This window comes from Cynoglossus semilaevis, chromosome 12 (assembly GCF_000523025.1).
Source record: "Cynoglossus semilaevis isolate Cse_v1.0 chromosome 12, Cse_v1.0, whole genome shotgun sequence".
NCBI lineage: Eukaryota > Metazoa > Chordata > Actinopteri > Pleuronectiformes > Cynoglossidae > Cynoglossus > Cynoglossus semilaevis.
Window position 1 is genome coordinate 1,623,319 of NC_024318.1, and position 18,107 is coordinate 1,641,425.

Below are 18,107 nucleotides of genomic sequence, written 5' to 3' on the forward strand. Positions count from 1 at the left end.
TTTTTGCAGTGATTTATAATGATTTTCGTAGACATTTCCTCTCATTCCACCTGATTTAAGATAAGTCTTTTCATGGAGGTTTAAAGCTCTGGACTGTGTGAGAAATTCTATAAGCTGAAATCTTTTTAAATCAAAAGTCTGCTTTTAGCCCAAGAGTGCAAAGATGCATCATCATTTCAGAGGAAAATTAATTCTCAGAAATCAGTCACTTTCTCCAAATCCTCTGGTCTTCAAGCAACCACAACAGTCCAGGGTTTGTCTCCTCTGGTTTTCCTCCACTCCTCGAGGAGTAGCGAGCCTGGAATCTGTCCCCCATGTGACTTCACTATTCCAGCTTCAGCCAAGTTTGAGAAAAGGCAAGTCATTCTTAAATTGAGTTAGCAGGCAGGAGGGAAGGTAGCCGGCACACCACGCTACGCAAGCTATTAAAACAGAAGCTCAGACAGAGAAAGGGAGGGAGAGCAATTTTCAAAATAAATGGAGGCCAAAGTCAATGGTTTTAACATGTGTGCACTTGGAGGTTTGGAGTGGATCCAGTGCTAAACTCCACACAGTTTTTAGTGTCAAAGTGAGAGGGTATTGGTTGAATCGCTCCCAGATAATAACAAAATAAAAACATCAGCAGTCCTGAGTGTTATGGAGGAGAAAATGTGTGTCTGGATCTCATCAGGGAGAAGGTTGAAGCTGAGACATGAAACTGAATATTGTGGACAAAATGTTTGAGAAAATGAAGATTTGATCTTTTCTACTATGATGAAATGCATTTAAATCTAGAATTTCTTTACATGGCCGCTCTTGGGGATCGAAGTGACCTTAAAGCTTAACCCTAAAATATTCTGGAATTAATATTAATATTACTTGTGCTATGGGCAAAGTACCACTTAAATGCTATTTACAAGAGTGGTTAATACCAGCAGGGCCTTCATTTTACTGCCATGGCAGAAGATAAACATGACTATTGTTGAAAAAGTCTCACAAGATGATTGTAACATATAGCTAAGAAGTAACATGACAGTTTTAAGCACAGTAAACAAACAACAAAAGCACAGCTAAATATCTAGGAGGAGGATTAAAAAGGTTCCATAGAAAAACAACGTTCAGGAATACTCAGTAAGAGTAACATCATATAAACTTTCTCTACGATATTTCACTGAGAAAACAAACTCCTATAATAAAAACTCTTTAGAAAAGAGAAACGATTTCATGAAAGAACCAAGGAGGATTTTTAATGAAAGATTTACACACCATAGCTTCTAAATTATCCTTCTAAAAACCATCTTAAATGTAAAAATTGTGCGAGTTCTCCTCTAGAATTTCTCCTGATTCCTGACCTGAATGTTGGCAGCACAGAAGCGTGTGGTGTTTGCTGTTAGCAGGAACACTCGAATTTCATAAGACCAGACTCAGAACGCACATATTAGTCAACAGGAGTCCCCTTTTCCAAAAACAAACAAATCACAGCAGACATAGAGACATGATGGGTGGAAATGCTCACTTCAAAATAGCTCAGCCACAGGTATGATACATATCTGTGCAGGTAAAACGCTACTGACATCTGAAAAGAAGGTCAAAACTGACCCCGAGGGTGTTTCATTATCAATTTACTTTACGTCCATAGGTTTCTGTGAGAAATTTACCAAAAAACACAACTATTTCAGACCAAATGAGCAGTTGGTCATAAAAGGTCTTAGATGATTCCTGTGCTAAACCTGTGTCCAGAAAATGAAGTTGAAACAGTTAACGACAACCGTGCAGTAGAAAGGAACTGTAGTGTATACACAACACACAGATAAATACTAATACTACAGGCAGACACCATGAACTACAATCAGTTAGGGTTAAAGATGAGATGACTTCTAGAATAGAAAAGCAAAAAGATGACCTTACATATAAAGAGTGATCAAAAAGAAATCAGATATCTCCATTATAGTGTGTGAACTTACACACACACACTTGGAGTCTGTCTGCTATTAGTCTGAGCTTTATCACCAGCAGACGTTGAGTAGTTGAGGAGCTGACCCACACAGGGGGCGCTTGGTGATTCCTGTGGTAAATCTTTATGGTGAGAGCTCAATGGAGTTCCTCCATCACTTTTCCCGAAAACCGCCTGACAAAAAATAAACACTAACGGCTGATGAGCGATGGCATGTCAGCGGCAAAGACAAACAAAATGAAAAGCTCAATCACTCCTGAGATCAGGTTTCGTTCACAACACGGCTCTAGAAAATGAGAAAAACAGACCTGGCCACAAAAAAAAAAAGAAATTTACCTCCAATTTGGCAGACGCCTGACTGACAGCTACTCTCTCTCTCTCTCTCTCTCTCTCTCTCTGTCTCTGTCTCTCTCTCTCTACCTCTCACACATTCCTTCTCCTCATCACCAGCAATGTCTCCTGCACTTCGCTCTCTTCAAATTGAAAAAAACGAATCCTTTTCCAATGTATGCTACCAATATCTTACAAATAAAATTCAAAATAACAGCATCTGAGTCTAACGAAGATGATATGAGAAGTACAAAGATGGGCAGCAGCAGCAGCCTCTGGTTGGTCTGATCTCCTACAGTGTCTTTTGTTAAAGCTACATGTCAATTTTCTCGGCTAAAAAAAGGAAAAACCTCGGGACATGTTTATCTCCTGTTGTTGAACTGTGCAACTGCACTACAAGCTGTTGAGCTGTGGCAGCCTCTGTGGCTCAGTGGAGCGGACACTGGCCACACTGAGTGAACACACTCAGTGAATGGCACCCCCTCCATGACTGGAGGTTTTCCTTCACAGAACTAATTAGCAGAGTGGCAGCAGGAGATCAGGTGTTTCAGTGTCAGGGTGTGTGTCAGGGCAGAGTGTAATGTGGACTAGGTTTTCATGTCTCATCTGATCATTGTTTACTGGCGTGATTAAAGAAATGTCAATTTAAACATTGTGTTCTGTTTAAGTCACTGAGGTAAAACAAACAGTTTCAACCATCAGACAACAACACATTCATCTGTATGGACAGAAGCAGCAGTAGATCAACAACGTCTGTGAGAGTTAAATATTTTCTTAAATTTTGTTTTTTAAAGGTTGAATACAATTGTTATCCCTTTATTCCAAAGTCATTTCAATCCTACACTGTTAACTGTTGCCCATGGGTGACTTGGTCAGCAGAGAAATAACTATTTTTAGTTTAAAATTTAATTTAAAAACCATAGCTTTCAATAGTCAACTTTGTGGGCAGTGCACAAATCAGTAACATTTAAGTAAAGAAATCCATCATAAATCCAAAGACAAAAACACTCAGTCTTAAAATATCATTATTTAAAATGGTCAATTTTGATCCAAACATCCATCATAATAAAGATAATGAACAAATTAATCCAAAATATTAACTAACAGGTTTCACAGTGACAGGGAAGGTCTCCGTGGTCATGGGATTACATTTCAAATTTTCTCTTCTGTCCTGCTCTCTTTTATCTCTTTTTTTCACAAAGCAGCAGTGACAGGAGACGCCGTATGCCGAGGATTAGAGACACGGCCCCGTGGACTCTGCGTTTTATCCATGAACATTTAACTGAAAGAAATGTGGACTGAGAATGTGTCCTGACCTGCTGGTGTGACTGAACCATACACCACACTGATCCCTCACACTTTCCCTGCGTAAAGGCCACCACACCAACGACTAAAACACACATTTGTCTGACGGAGCGTCACCTCCTGCTCCTCCTTCTTCTGCTCTGTGTTTGGAACATCAAACAGCTGCTTCACAGTGAGATGAGCAAACCAACTGGTCTCCTCTTCCCTCTCTCTCTCTGCGTCTCTCTCTCTCTCCCTCCAACACACTCTTTGGTGTCCCAGCTGTGGAAGTCATCACACACTGACTCATGGTGTCATCATCTGCCTTCACACATGTCACAGCTCTGAACTCCGACTTGTGAAGAGCAGCTAACTCCTGATTCTGATTACTACTCATCCACATAGTCCAAGGACCAGATACCGATATCTGTATCTGGGTTCTTCTAGTGCAGGAAGACTGTGCTGTGACCAGGATGTAATCTGGGCCCTGGTATTGAGGTCATTTCAACAAGTCATCTATAAATATAACTTTATCCTTACATATATTTAGTCTAGTATAATAATGATTGTCCTGTTTGATTTATTGGATCATTATTTTAATTTTAGAATCATTGATTTTTCAGTAGAGGAAATGTCGACCCCTGTGTCCAAAACCTCAAAATGACCACAGCTATTCATGGCCACAAACCAAAGGTATATATAATTACTGAGAAGCTGAGACAAAAAAAAATACATTTTCAAACTGAAAGAAAGGTATTACATTGAACAAAAACACAATAAGTTAGTAAGACCAGTACATCTGCCTGTGGGAATGAAGGACGACCTGGATTGAAGACCGACTTCATACTGAATAATTTACAGCAGGCCCCTTAAATTATAACTAATTGAAAACATCATTCAAAACATCATTTTATTACCAGATCTCATGGGTGACACAGGTTTGAAACCCCAGCCTCTAACAAACAAACACTGTGCTTCTTGACTTCATTTCTCAGCACATTCTGAAAAGCTCCATTAACAGGAAACCAGATCCTTCTGACGGACAGATGCTGTAACTTGCGACACCTGGTTGCCAGATATTTTAATGAAACAGCTTGATTAATTATTAACATTGGATTGGTTTACGTGATTCCCCCGCTGGTCTTTTTTAAAAGTTGACCCCGGGCTGGACGGCGTTTTGACCGTCTTTTTTGAAGTGTACTTGATGGCGTTTCATTCTGAGAAGGCTTTAGTCAGCACTCAGATCCACAGACGGACTGATGCATTCCCAAGCAAACACCAAGCTATTCTTAGACTGTGGGGGGGCTAGAGGGTGCTTCCATAGCAGCAGACAAGAATGGGTTGAGTTGGTTCTGGAGAAGAGCTTGGAGCGACAGCAGCCTAGGCCTCCTGTGATATTCCCAGGCCCTGCTCTCACTGGAGCCAACTTCTTTAGTTTTACAGATCAGTTGCGTTCTCGTTAGTGATCAGGAAACCAGAGCAGATAGATGGATTAAGTGCTCGGACCACACTAGTGGAGACTTTTCCAAGTGTTAGGTATGAAGGATTGTTGAAAATGTAGCCCAACCAGACAGCCCTGTTGAACTTTCAGCCATTGTTGGAGCTGAGCTGTGATGAAGCCTCTCTCAGCTCACACCTCTTCACAGTCACAAACCCCAACACGTCTCAGATTCCACTTCTCAGGATATTTGGCTTTTCGCTGACATTGCTCCAGAGCTAAGCGTCTTTACAAGAGCAATAGGAGCAGAAAGGTAGCTCCGGCGTGGGAGTGTAGAACATTCCTGGGCTACAGAGAGGAATCTCAGGCACTTTGGGGTCTGTATCCAAACTCACACACAACAATAACCCAGTATAACGTGTTGAAGAAGGGAAGACAGAGGGAAGAATATAATAAAGCACAGAGGAAGACACACTGGCTCTCTGTCTGTGTGTGTCCTGGCTTCTGAAAAATGAGCAGTTCATCTCCAAGAACAGAAGTGTACCTTCAGGAGGAAGTGCACCGTGACAAGTCATCAGCCGTGTTTGTTTTCTCAGGATTAAGTGCTTTTTCCTTCCTTTGAGGGGACCAACAGAAACATTCAGGTTCAAAAAGATGAGATAAGAGACATTTTTAAAGACGACACACCTACAAGTTAAGAGGCACACCCTCCTTATGACCTTTCAATGACCTCTGAAGACCTGGCTATTTTCAGCAAGGAAATGATTGATGTCACAAATACTGCTAAATGAACAGAGTTTGTCTTAGTGATGATTAAAAGATCTTGGTTTTACGACTAAGCCATAAAAGACTTAGCTCTACCCACAGACGTCTTGTAAAGTACTGGAAAACTATACGATAATTACTGGGAATTAATATTTATGAAATATTTGTGAACAATAGTATCTTGGATAGATGCCACAAAGGCAAGTGTTTTTAACTCAATAACCCAATTACTAATTTAACCTGCAAATCCAAGATGATGAAGTTATTTTTTTATAGAGAATGAAAACGTCACGAACGTTTGTTGAACAGTCATAAGTCTTTTAGCGAAATATCACATCAAATTAAAATTCAAAGATAAAATAAATCCCTTGACATTAAATCTAAAAGCAAGTGATTAACCAACACTAACAGATGTTTCCTTCAACACTATATTTTCAGTGGAATTACCAGTGGTTTCTGAAACGTGACCTTATTTAAAATGAACTGCTTCGATCTGAACTACGCTGCATTCGTAGTACCAACAGGAGCCAAAATTTTTTTTTTTTTTTAATCTCCAAACGCCATCCCTGAAAAGTGTCTCAGAGAGGTGCTGTTGTTGGCCGAGGGCCAAGGGCCCAGCTCTGTTAACATAAGATCCAACTCCCTCAGGGTTTGCTAAACAGCCCTGATACCCAGAGGTAGTCTGGACCAGACCAGACTGGGTCTCACAGAGAGAACAACTCCGGCTCAGTGCTGTTTCCTATAAACATGTTATTTATGTCATTAAACAATAAACATATCTAAATGACTTTCATTAGCATCCATTTCACAGTTAACCAGGATTAAGGCTGTAACTACACTACTACTGTTTAAGGAAGCAGGTTGACTGAAGCTAATGTGGCTTCACTGGAGAACAGCCTGTCTTACATAGAACTGGTCGAAAGTAGGAATTAGCAGTAATTTACATTTGAATGCAATTCCTGTTTCAAACTGAGTTTAAAACTTTCTTCTATCCAGTTCTGTAAATGTATGTATTTGTTATTTTCTAATTAATTAATTAATTTTTAAATGTTTAAATTGACGAAGGTTTTTGGCTAACTATTAGGCTGCATTGTGAATTAAAAAATGTTTTAAAAAGATTTTGTAGTAAAGAAGGGAGGGAGCTTTCTTGGCTACTCCTTAACAACTCCTTTCACACTCTTCATTTTTTGGCTAACGTGAACACATGTAACTAATTCTTACGTAATTGACATATTAATACCACTTTTTCAGGGACATTGGTTTCTGCTAATTTAGGATCCAGGTGTGTTAAAGAGGGCCCCCTACAGGCTGTTATTACAGTAGTAACAGTGTGAAACTGCAAGTGTGACATTCACACTTGAGGAAGTAAAAAGCTCCAGCAGTGTGTGAGCGTTGTGTGAATTTAACACACATTTTGGTTGGAGCTGCTCCACTCAACTAACCGTGCTGCAGCAGATTTCTCTTGATTTACATGTGAAAAAAGACAAAGTGTTTAATGTCAGGGCATGAAGCGTTAGCCATGTCCAAACACCAGCCCGGACGAGTGCAGCAGCGAGAACCGAGAACTCGTTAGCTGTCGAGTTGTTTTGCTGCACGGTGCCATCTGGAAAACAACTCAGCTGTCCATGAGAATACCAGCTGACTGTGGGGAGTGGAGCGGAGCACCATCTGTGTTTGGTCAAATTCACCCACACTGCATTCACATGCCCCGGGTTTTCAGCTCTCACTGGTCTCACTGCTGCATGTTTACTGCAGCTCCTAACCCTAACCCAGACCTGCCTTCTGTGTCATACAGATGTTAGACACTGGCACAGGTTTTCACCACAATGGGCTGGGTCAGTGCCCGGTCTGTCAGGTTTCTGCAGGTACTCCAGTTACTGACCAAAAACAAACGCAGGACTGGGTTCATTGTTTACTCTCAATTGAGCACTGGTGTGAATGTAAGTTTAAATATTGGTGTGAATGACTGTGGTAGACTTCCAGTGGACTCACCACCCGCAGGAAGGACCAGAGGGGCGGGTATGGTGCAGTGTGATTTGGGTGGCGGTCATGGAGACTGCTGCCCCCACGATCCGGTAACGGATAAGCGGATGAAAATGGATGGATGGATGGATGGATGGATGGACTGCAGTAAGTGTTGACAAACTTTCTTAAGGATTTCTTTTATTATGTCAGGGAGAAAATATCTGAGAAACAGGGGAAAGGGGAAATAAAATAGCATAGATTTTTACTTATCGTTCAACTTTATTTTCAAGTGAAATAATTGATCTTTTTTGTTGTATGGTGTGGAGTTGTTTTTATCCTGTTTCCTGCATCAACCTATCAAACTTATTAAAAGTAAAAAAAACACATTATTCACTAATAGAGACAGAAGGTGATAAGCAACAGCTCCTCAAAAAGCATCCTCACACTTTTGACTTTTACAACCAGATTATGTAGCAGTGCATATACGTATCTGTAGATTCTCTCCAGTTGGACATGAAAGGCTGAAAGATGTTGGTGTTGGTGCTCTGGTCACTGCTGCTCATCAGACTTATGTCACTACACTTCAAACCCTGTTTAACCCTGTGCTCTTACAGCAGGTAGCTGAACAGTAATTGTTCTTGTGGAGTGAGATGGTGGGGTTATTGAGGTGCACGGAGGGGCAGGTGGGGAGGTTAGGGTTTTCGGGGGAGGAGGTTCTGTTTCACCTACTTTCGGCTTGCCGCATTCACGATCAGCCTTTGATTTGGAAATGCCACCACTCTGTGGTCAGTTCCAGTTCCAATGACTGAATGAATGAATGCATTTCCTTAATCTCATTGACAGAAAGATGGTCACACAGGAGGAGACGTGCTCTGGAAAATATCACCTTATTGTTGGCCTGCATGAAGACGACGGGGAGGTTGTGTATGATTAGTGTGTTGTTGAAGAGAGTTAGAACTTGCAGATCCTGTTTTTGTTGCCTACCTAATAACAGTATTATGTATGTGTATATATATATACATATATATATATATATTTGTGCTTCAGTTTAAGCTACATTTTAGAAGTTGCATTTCTTTATATATGTTAGCTAATGCTAAACAAGTCTAGGCAACATTTTTCTGAATATTTTGGCTCCATATAGGCCAATCCTTATTTTGGATCTACTTTAAAAACTTTTTCTATCAACATTAGTGTACTGTAGCTGATTTCAGCTATCAAATATCTTGTAACTTTAAACCTTCTGACTTTTAGGTAATTATGTGGTTCTATCTTATTTTGTCTACATTTACATAAACATTATACCACTCCATGTTGTTTGAAGGGACACAATGAAAGTCACTGGAGGTTTTTGTGCTTGAAAATGGCGACTACTACTGGTACAAGAAAATATAAAAGCAGATTCAAACATAACCGAAGAATTTGGTCCCACACGTCTGACTGTGTTCACAATACTGATTTTAATTCTATAACGTGAGCAGTCGTTTTCACAGTGTTAACGCAAACCGTCGACATGCACAAGTGCACGATCCTGTTCCTATTTGCATATTTCACATTCAGTCCTCACGAGACTGAGCTGTGAACGTGTGTGTGTGTGTGTGTGTGTGCGTGCATGCGTGCGTGTGTGTGTGTGTGTGCAGGTTGTCGTAAGCTGTGAGGGAGTCAGAGGAGATCAGGTGGCTGAGGGTTTACTAACCACACTCATCATGAGAAAACCAGATGGTCATGTTTTTTTCTCCTTCTTCACCTACTGCAGATCTTGCCTTCTTACTGTGAGATAACTGTACGTCTGCAGTCCATGTCTGTTTGTGCACACATTTAAAAATCAGATGAACCAACAGCAAAGAGACCACTGAAAAAGTTCATCACCTGGGGGAACCAAGATGGCCCCCTCACAAGAGTGAAGCTGGATCTCAACCAGGTCCAGGAGCTTGTTTCTACACATCAGCCGACTAACTCAGGTGTCACATCATAAAAGTTAATCCGCATTAAGCTTTTAATATCTGGAAAACACATTTGCAGTGTAGTTGTGTCGTAAGCTGTGAAACAACAGGAAAACCTGGTGGACAGGTGGCAGAATTACCATTATATATAAATATATACATATATATTTTAGTCATGTTTGTCTTGTTGAAGACAGTTGAACATTTTATTTCTTCAGTGTCAAAGTCTTTATGTTTTGGTAGACTATTCTTCAAGATGGACAGCTCCATAAAACCAACAAGTCAGTATCAGCTCCAGTACCACACGTGCATAAAACTAAATATACTGTACATCGAGGTCAGTCAGTACTCAGTCAGTACTAGCCCACATGGACCAGACCTTCAGATCATCATCACGGAGCAGACACTCAGTGATGTTTGGGAAACCGTCAAACGTGGAGAGAAGACATGGACCTCTCCTGCTGTGACGCGTGCCGTGTTCAAGTTGTGTTGACACAGTGGAGTTCAGCTCCTTATTTTTAGACCTGTTCCTATTGTTTTGTTGACCCCATGTCTGCGTGACGACCGAGTATTAGGGAGGTCGTAACCTTGACGTGGACCACATTCATCATATGGCTGCTCTAGTGCGAGGCATGTGGGCAGCTAGTCAACTCTGAATGACTGTGTAAAGTTAATAGTTTACTGGATGATGATAATGTAAATGGTATTAACCTAACTAAAGTTATAAAGTCCGCCTTTATATGTTGCAGTTCTTTCCTGTTGCAAACAGGGGGTGACAAATACCACTATTGTTTATCTCCTACTTTGCTACTATCCTTCCTGCTTTTGTCTCCTCCTGGCTGCTCCTCTTCCTCCTCTCCTCTCACTCTCCTCTCGTCCTTCCGCTGACACATTTCTGCTCTGGCAGCTGCACCGTAAACTTATCACGGGTGAAGAAAGGCGATCACTCGTGCTCTCCGCCTGTCAGCACACATGTTAAGGTGAACTTGGGTGGCTCCTTAAATAACTGGCTCCAAAACCCAGGGACACACCCACCCCACTGTCCCGCTCATCGGCCCCTCCGACCCCCAGCCACTGGGCACCTCTGGATTACTGACCTGGATCAGGCCAGGGCAATCTGAGATCTAAACAATGAAGAAAGACTATCAATGTAGAAACTAGTACCAGAACCAGGCGACATACCAGGGGCAGAAACCTGTACTCTTAGACTGAAGGAACTATAACTAGGAAATGAGGCAAAATTCCAGATAGTCTTACTATCACAGAGCATTATAACTTTTAGGACCATTAAGAAAATCCAGAACCAGGAGGAAACAGTGACCGAAAACATAGAAATATGGTGGTAAAAATGAGCAGGTTCATGACTCTGTCCAACACGCAGCTGTGATGTGATGTCATGGCATCTCATATTTGCCAGTTTGTAGGTTCAGATTTACACTCCTGCAAAACTTAATACAAGAGATTTGATTCTGTTTTACATGGAGTGGGACTTAGTGTGGATCTGTTTCTGTGCTGTTAGCCTAGCTCTATTTCTAAATACAGTTTGTGTACACATAAACACTCACTCACACACACACACACACGTTTCCTTTGATCCTGGATGGTAGGCCGCTGTGGTCTGTCAGTTGGCAGATCACAGAAATACTCCAAGTGCCCATGGATCCAGTTGCGCACCCTACTCCACTCATCTAAAACCCTGCCTCCCTGTTGCCCCGCCTCCTCCAGTCTGGAGTTTGTATCTTAGGCCAATTAAAAAGTCACATTGTTCTTGTTACATGGCACCGTCTACGTTGGCCCCCCAGCTCCATCCAGGGGCTATTTAAACCTGAGGGCTACGAGTACAGCTAATCTCCTGTGGCCCCTTCCCTGATTGGCTGAGAACACAGGCTGTCCTGCAGGAGACCTGGTCTGATTGGGTTTATTCACAAACAAAAATTAAACAAAAATCAAATGGATGTTTAAAAAGTATAATTACTGGAGCTCGACATCAAATATCCATTAGCTAACTGAGAAAAGGCCACGTGGAATATGTGATGCTCTGAACCAGGAAGTGCTGATCTCCCTGATCTGGCTCCAGGTTCTGGTTCCATTATGGTAGTTCTGATGAGACCATGAGGTGATTAACAAACCCAGACTGTTGATACCAGGTCCACTCAGCTGTAATCAACGTGTCCACTGATTCATCCACCTAACACACAGTGAATGTTAAACATATTTTAGGCCTGCTGCTCTGTGTCACGCTCAGGATAAACATTTGAAAGACAGCAGGCGCTGTGGCATCTCTGAGGCTGAAGTCACCGCTGCTCGCTCCACTTATAGCAACTCACAAAATCCATTTTTCACAGACAGCTCACAAACATGTCTCTCTCAGAATAATGGTCAACGTCTTTAAAAAAACAGACAGTACTGAGATTTAGAATGAAAGGTGACAACAGGAATCAACTGCTCCACATGGACACTCCCAGGTTTGGTATGGTACACGTCCACCGAGTATACATTAAAAATATAAAAAGTGAATTTACTCTGCGGTGTTTAGTCGACAAGATGGTGGAAATAAAGAGTTTGGATTTCATTAGGAGAATTAAGTCATGTAAAAGTAAAAAAACGTTTTTTCTTTTTAACCTAATAATAATAATAATAATAACTCTCCTGACGCTCTAGTTTAGGGAACTAACTTCTTACATCTTTTCTTAAATCCGTTTTAATGGCCGTCCACTTCATCTTAGTTGTCAACTTCACTCTGTGAAATATTCTAACCCAGCGATCCAAAACTGTTTCAGTCCAGTACCAGCCGGTTCCAGACCAGTACCGAGGGATTGTTAAAGATCAGTACTGTATATCTTCACAGTAAAACATTTCTTTGGTCTTATTCTGTTAGTATTAAAGTCTGAGAGAGATCATTCTACGAACTCTCCAGATGTCTTCAAATGAAGACAGAGTTCGTGGAAATTTACAGGTTTACTTTAAATTAAGTTAATTATTTTACTGTAGCCCAGTAGCTAATGACAAATGGACCAGTACTTGTCCGTGGACCAGGGATTGTGGATCCTGTGTGTCAGTAACACGGCCAACAGTTTTTCTCTGTTGAAGTCAAATGTTTTTTTTTTCTTTCCCTGTGTCTAAACAACATGTCACCATCCAGCAGTCACATCTCACCCAGACACAGCTAACAGACAACATCTGTGGAGGAAGAACAGACGGGGAGGTGGGAGCTCAGAGGTCACTCTCACACACACACACACACACACACACGAGGCCAGTGTCTCTCAGCCTCTGTACCTGTGGTGGGAGAGACACTGTAAAAGTGTCAGACTTGGACCATCTGGCATCAGGGACATGAAAGACGTCCACACCTGGAGGACATCCTCCAAAGCTCCGCCCCCATAGCCGTTCACGGACCCTCCCACTGACGCTTTAGTGCCTGTTACAACTGCTGACATCCTACTGTTAGGACCAATTAACACTAACGTGTGATGACTATGATTTCACACACATACACACACACACACACACAACTTCCTTTCTTTGTTTTTAGTTTGGCTCGTTGTTTGACTTACTACAGTTGCAAACTTAGAGTGTGTGTTTTTTATCTTCATCCTGTGTGGCCTCACTATGGCAGTTTATGAGAATTTTAGATTTCATAATAACGCAGCAAATAAATAGAATTATTACATTGAATTATTACATTCTCTCTCTCACACACACACACACACACACACACACACAGACAGTCACAGACCGACCACTTGTGATGACATCATCGTGGTGGCGGCAGCAGCAGCGAGGAACAGGTGTTTTCAGACACTGAAGGACTCACTCAGTCACACATTCCCAGCGACTCAACAGTGAGGAGCTGTTTTTAGAACCAAGTAAATCCTCCAGGATTTCCTAGGCCAATTATGATGTCAGAGAATCCCCAAAGACGTTTTAGCGTGAGGAGAGTAAAAAACGCCATACGTAACAGGAGTAGATGTTGCAGTAACCAGAGAGACGGCAGCTGAAGTTACAACCAAGTTAAAGAACTTTCACTTTTCACTCATGAATGAACTGTGGTTCCTCCTTTAACTTTAGGAAACAAAGTAGGGGGCGGGGGCAGGCAGTAGGACTGTTAGATGTAGATGGACTCACCTGGAGGACAGAGGCAGCTGTGAGAAAGGTCCCTCACCTCCCGTGTCTTCGATAATCGAGCTGCAAGCTTCTGGAAAAACATCAAAGAGGAATAACGTTAGAATTAAAGCTGTAGATCAATTGATACAATACAATTATCAATTTAGTTTAGGAAAAAAATACTTTTAGTTACATCTCAGTTTTTCTTTAGCCTGAATATATTTTACCCAATAAATCAACAACCTATCAGTTATTTCCGTGATAAAATGTTTTTTTTTTACTTTTGTTTATATGAAACTTTAGATTTCTTGACTAATGTTTAATATCTTGTCATTCGACAAAACTCTACTTTAGTAGTATAAAATAATATTAATGTTATATTATAGTGTTTTCTAGCAAATAAATCTAATCATTATGTTGGTACATTGTGTGAACTCACTCAGAGAGCATAGATATAGATTTTTATTATTTTTATATGTATGTATATATATATATATATATACATACATATAAAAATAATAAAAATCTATATCTATGCTCTCTGAGTGAGTTCACACAATGTACCAACATAATGATTAGATTTATTTGCTAGAAAACACTATAATATAACATTAATATTATTTTATACTACTAAAGTAGAGTTTTGTCGAATGACAAGATATTAAACATTAGTCAAGAAATCTAAAGTTTCATATAAACAAAAGTAAAAAAAATTATATACACACATACAGTATACAGATCTCATCCATCACATACTCCTACAGCAGTTAATGTCATGTCATCATCAGAAGTCTGTGGTGATTATGCTGCTGCAGCCTAACGTTCTCATTAGGAACACACTTCTGCGCTGCCTGTTGTACATCGACACAAATCTCTGCATCTGTCAGCATCCTGTTATGAATCAACGTATCACTCTGCTCGTATGTGTGTGTGCGTGCGTGTGTACACGGAGTTCATGAACAGAGCCATCTTAACTGTACTCTGACAAAATGCACAGCTGCTTGATTAGCCCATCTGATTAGCATACGTCATTTACACACACACACACACACACACAAACACACCAGACCTCACAACATGTTGGGTGATGAAAGCAGCACAGTGGGAGGGAAGAGGAGGGGAGCGGAGGGGGGAGACTGGAACTATATTTTTCACTTTTCCACAAGTGGCAGCGAGGCCTCCGACTCCCATCATGTCTCTGCACTAACTATGTGAGCCAGACCTCCAGCTGATCTGCAGAGAGCACTTTGTGGTTAATTGTAAAAGTTGCAGGAGACCATGTTTGGAGCCGGCAGAGGGGTGAGGTCGGCAGGGTCAGGGTTTGGGGCTGTTACTTGGGGGGAGGAAGGACTGAATTCAAGAAGCGCACAAAACTAATTTTAACTTCACCACCTGTTGAGATTTTTCAGTTTTAAAGGCAATAAACTTTTGTATATATATATTTCCATTACAATTTAAATGTGATTTTAGCTTCATGAGACACAGGAGACTCTTTACATTTCTGTGTACAATTAATGTCTGTTAAATAATTCCAATAACTACAAAAGAACACATTTAAAACTCACATTTGTAGCAGCCACAATTAATCAACAACATGTAATAATGTAAAAGATTTGTTTTTCTAAATTAACTAAGACCGTGGTCTAAATGTGAATAACTTTAAAAAACAAAATCATTCTTCATTTTACTGAGGATTAAATAACTAAGACCAAGTTCATTTCATACTGTTTAATAAATTAACAAAAACTACTGCTACTAGTGTTTCCTAATCATCCTTACATTTCAATGACTTTTTAAAGTTTAGTAAAAGTATTATCGAATTTAATGGAATCCAAACACAACCAAAGATACTCCAGTACAGATACAAACAAATTCATTTTTGAGTAGCAGTAGATAAAAGGTTATTGTTTGACTTAAACACTTTGTGTATTTTAAAAAAAAGGTTAACTTTAAATATAAATAGTTAAATAGAGATCATCTAATGATCATCAATCACTGTAGATTAGCATTAGCCAAAGGCTGTAATTGATCTTTCATGCCAGATTGAAAACAACCCTGACACCCTAGCTAAATGTTAGCCTTGTTAGCACACTACATGCACTGTAATACATCTACTCGACAGCAGGTGACCCAGTTTTCAACCTGACATGACACACATTCCATTTTGTCAATATGTGGCTGCTAGTCCTTGTAAGTAAAATAAGCTATGCTGAAGCTGTATGTCATCGCCAGGTTAAAAATAAAACAAATGAACAGAAAAACAAACAATTAGAAAATGCAAAAGTCTCCCAGTTAAGATTCTCTACCACAACCAACTAAATGCTAATACATTTTTAACCTGTAGGATGTCTTGGTGGCTGACTTGCAGTGATGCTAGTGTTAGCCATGTCTATGTTTAACTTCAAAACTGTGTTTCTGACAGCACAATTTAAACTTTAAAAAGACACAAGCTAAAAGCAAAACAAACATTTTTTTAATAAAACATCAGTGTGATTTAAGTCATGTCCTACCATGTTTACATTCAAGCTCTGTAGTCCATGATCAGCAGTTTAAAGCTAACATGCTTAGCCGTTTGTCCTCAGTAGCCATATTTCCCCATTTCCTGCTTTTTTGTGGACTGAATGCTGATTGGCTGAGACGTGTTCCTCAACAGGTGCCATTCTAAGATGTCTGCCATTTAAAAGACAAGTGACTGACTCATACCAATGGCTGCCATATTAGTGGACAGAGGCTTTGCAACAGTTCAAAGGTTATTAAATCATGTGAGGTAGCTTGTTTCTATTTATTATTTATGTTGTAAACTTTAATTGTTTAATTAATTTCATTTTTCATTTCATTTCATTTTTTCATGGCTATTATTTTACACAATCCTACTAAAATTGGACATTTAACTCTAGTAAGGCAACAGCACCAACCACTCTTCCACCATGTAGCCCTTATTTAATGAATTGTTGTCCTTTTCCATGAGTGATGGATTCTGCTCCAGAGAGAAGTGTAGACCACTACGATACTAAGACCAAGCATAAACCGCTGGACTGATACTAAGACCAACAGGCAGATGACCTGCAGGACTTGGTGACACTAATTACTCATGCTGAAGAACTAATTTGAATAATCATGAAGACAAATAGAGTTGGACCAAATATTTGGTCCTGAATTAAGAAATAAAAAGTTGAACAAAGATCGCTTTGACCTGTTGACCTCAGTTTTAGGGATCGACCCATTATCGGTGCCACAGTTCTGAAAACACTCTTGACCTCAGTTCTTCTCCTGGTTAAGTGGTCCTCATGAAATGGGTGACTGTGGTGGAGAGAAAGTAAGTGTGTGTGTGTGTATGTGTGGGGGGTGTTATAAAAATGAGGTCAAAGCAAACGGAAGTGGAGAAAACAGGGTCCCTGTGGGACTTTAATCACTGTGGAAGAGCTTGTTAGTGTAGCTGTGAAGAGGTCAGTGAAAGGTCAGCGCACGTAAGGCACCACGTTACACTGATGCTGATGTGTATAACACATGGACGCCAGATCTGCTTCTACAGTTGCCAGGTTGTTTAGAAAAGAAGAAAAAGTATTTTGGCTGAAGATCAAGTCTTCAACATATAAACAGGTTTTTAATCAATGTTTTCAACAGAGTTAGAACGTGAATACATCGATGAATAAGAACAAAGTCCAGAATAACAAAATGGATTTATTGACTGAAGGTCCACAGTTCGTCATCCACTGCTGCTTCCATTGGTCCGTTCATTCAGTTCAATGGCAAATCAAACCACAGGAGGCAGCAGTGGACAAGCTGCAGCTCTACAAACTTTTTTCTAGAATTTTCCAGTGGAATTCAGTTTATTATGATCAAATGTTATTTCTACCTTCAGTTCAGTGTAGACTTTCTCATTGATCTACAAACAGATTCTCTTTTATTTACTTCACCTCTATACCTGTTTCCAAGTACAGCCTTGAGGTGGTCAGGTGTAACTGCAGACCTTAATTTCAAGACAGTAACTTTTCTGTTTCTATAACGCAAACTTAGAGTGAGGCTTTGGTTTAACCCTGTATCACATGTCATTGAATAACGTAGTATATGAAATGGTATCTGTGGTAAATATACCAAATAAGGTGGAGTAATCATTTATTTTTCACTTTAGTAAAAATTAAGTAAAGTAAATTATTTAAAGTAAATTATTAATTTACTTTAATACATGAATGTTCTTGGATGCTGACTTGGAAAACAATATAAAATAAAATTAGGAGAGAACGTCTGCACTTAATATATATGTACATGCATACATATACTGTATGTGTGTGTGTGTGTGTGTATATATATATATATATATATATATATATATATAAGCTGC

The 18,107-nt window shown here is 40.1% G+C and overlaps 1 protein-coding gene across 23 annotated transcripts in view; it reads right to left on the reverse strand.

The window, feature by feature from the left end:
- The window catches only part of col13a1 (collagen, type XIII, alpha 1), a 73,954-nt gene that overhangs the window by 54,740 nt on the left and 1,107 nt on the right, over positions 1–18,107 (reverse strand). For 20 of the 23 annotated variants that reach the window (XM_025060894.1, XM_025060887.1, XM_025060900.1 and 17 more), the window contains exon 2: positions 13,787–13,856. In XM_025060894.1, coding sequence (XP_024916662.1) covers positions 13,787–13,856 — 70 coding nt within the window. Of the gene's footprint in view, positions 1–13,786; positions 13,857–16,275; positions 17,994–18,107 lie in introns of those variants that run through there. The other 3 variants (XM_025060902.1, XM_025060901.1, XM_025060903.1) reach the window with 2 other exon arrangements.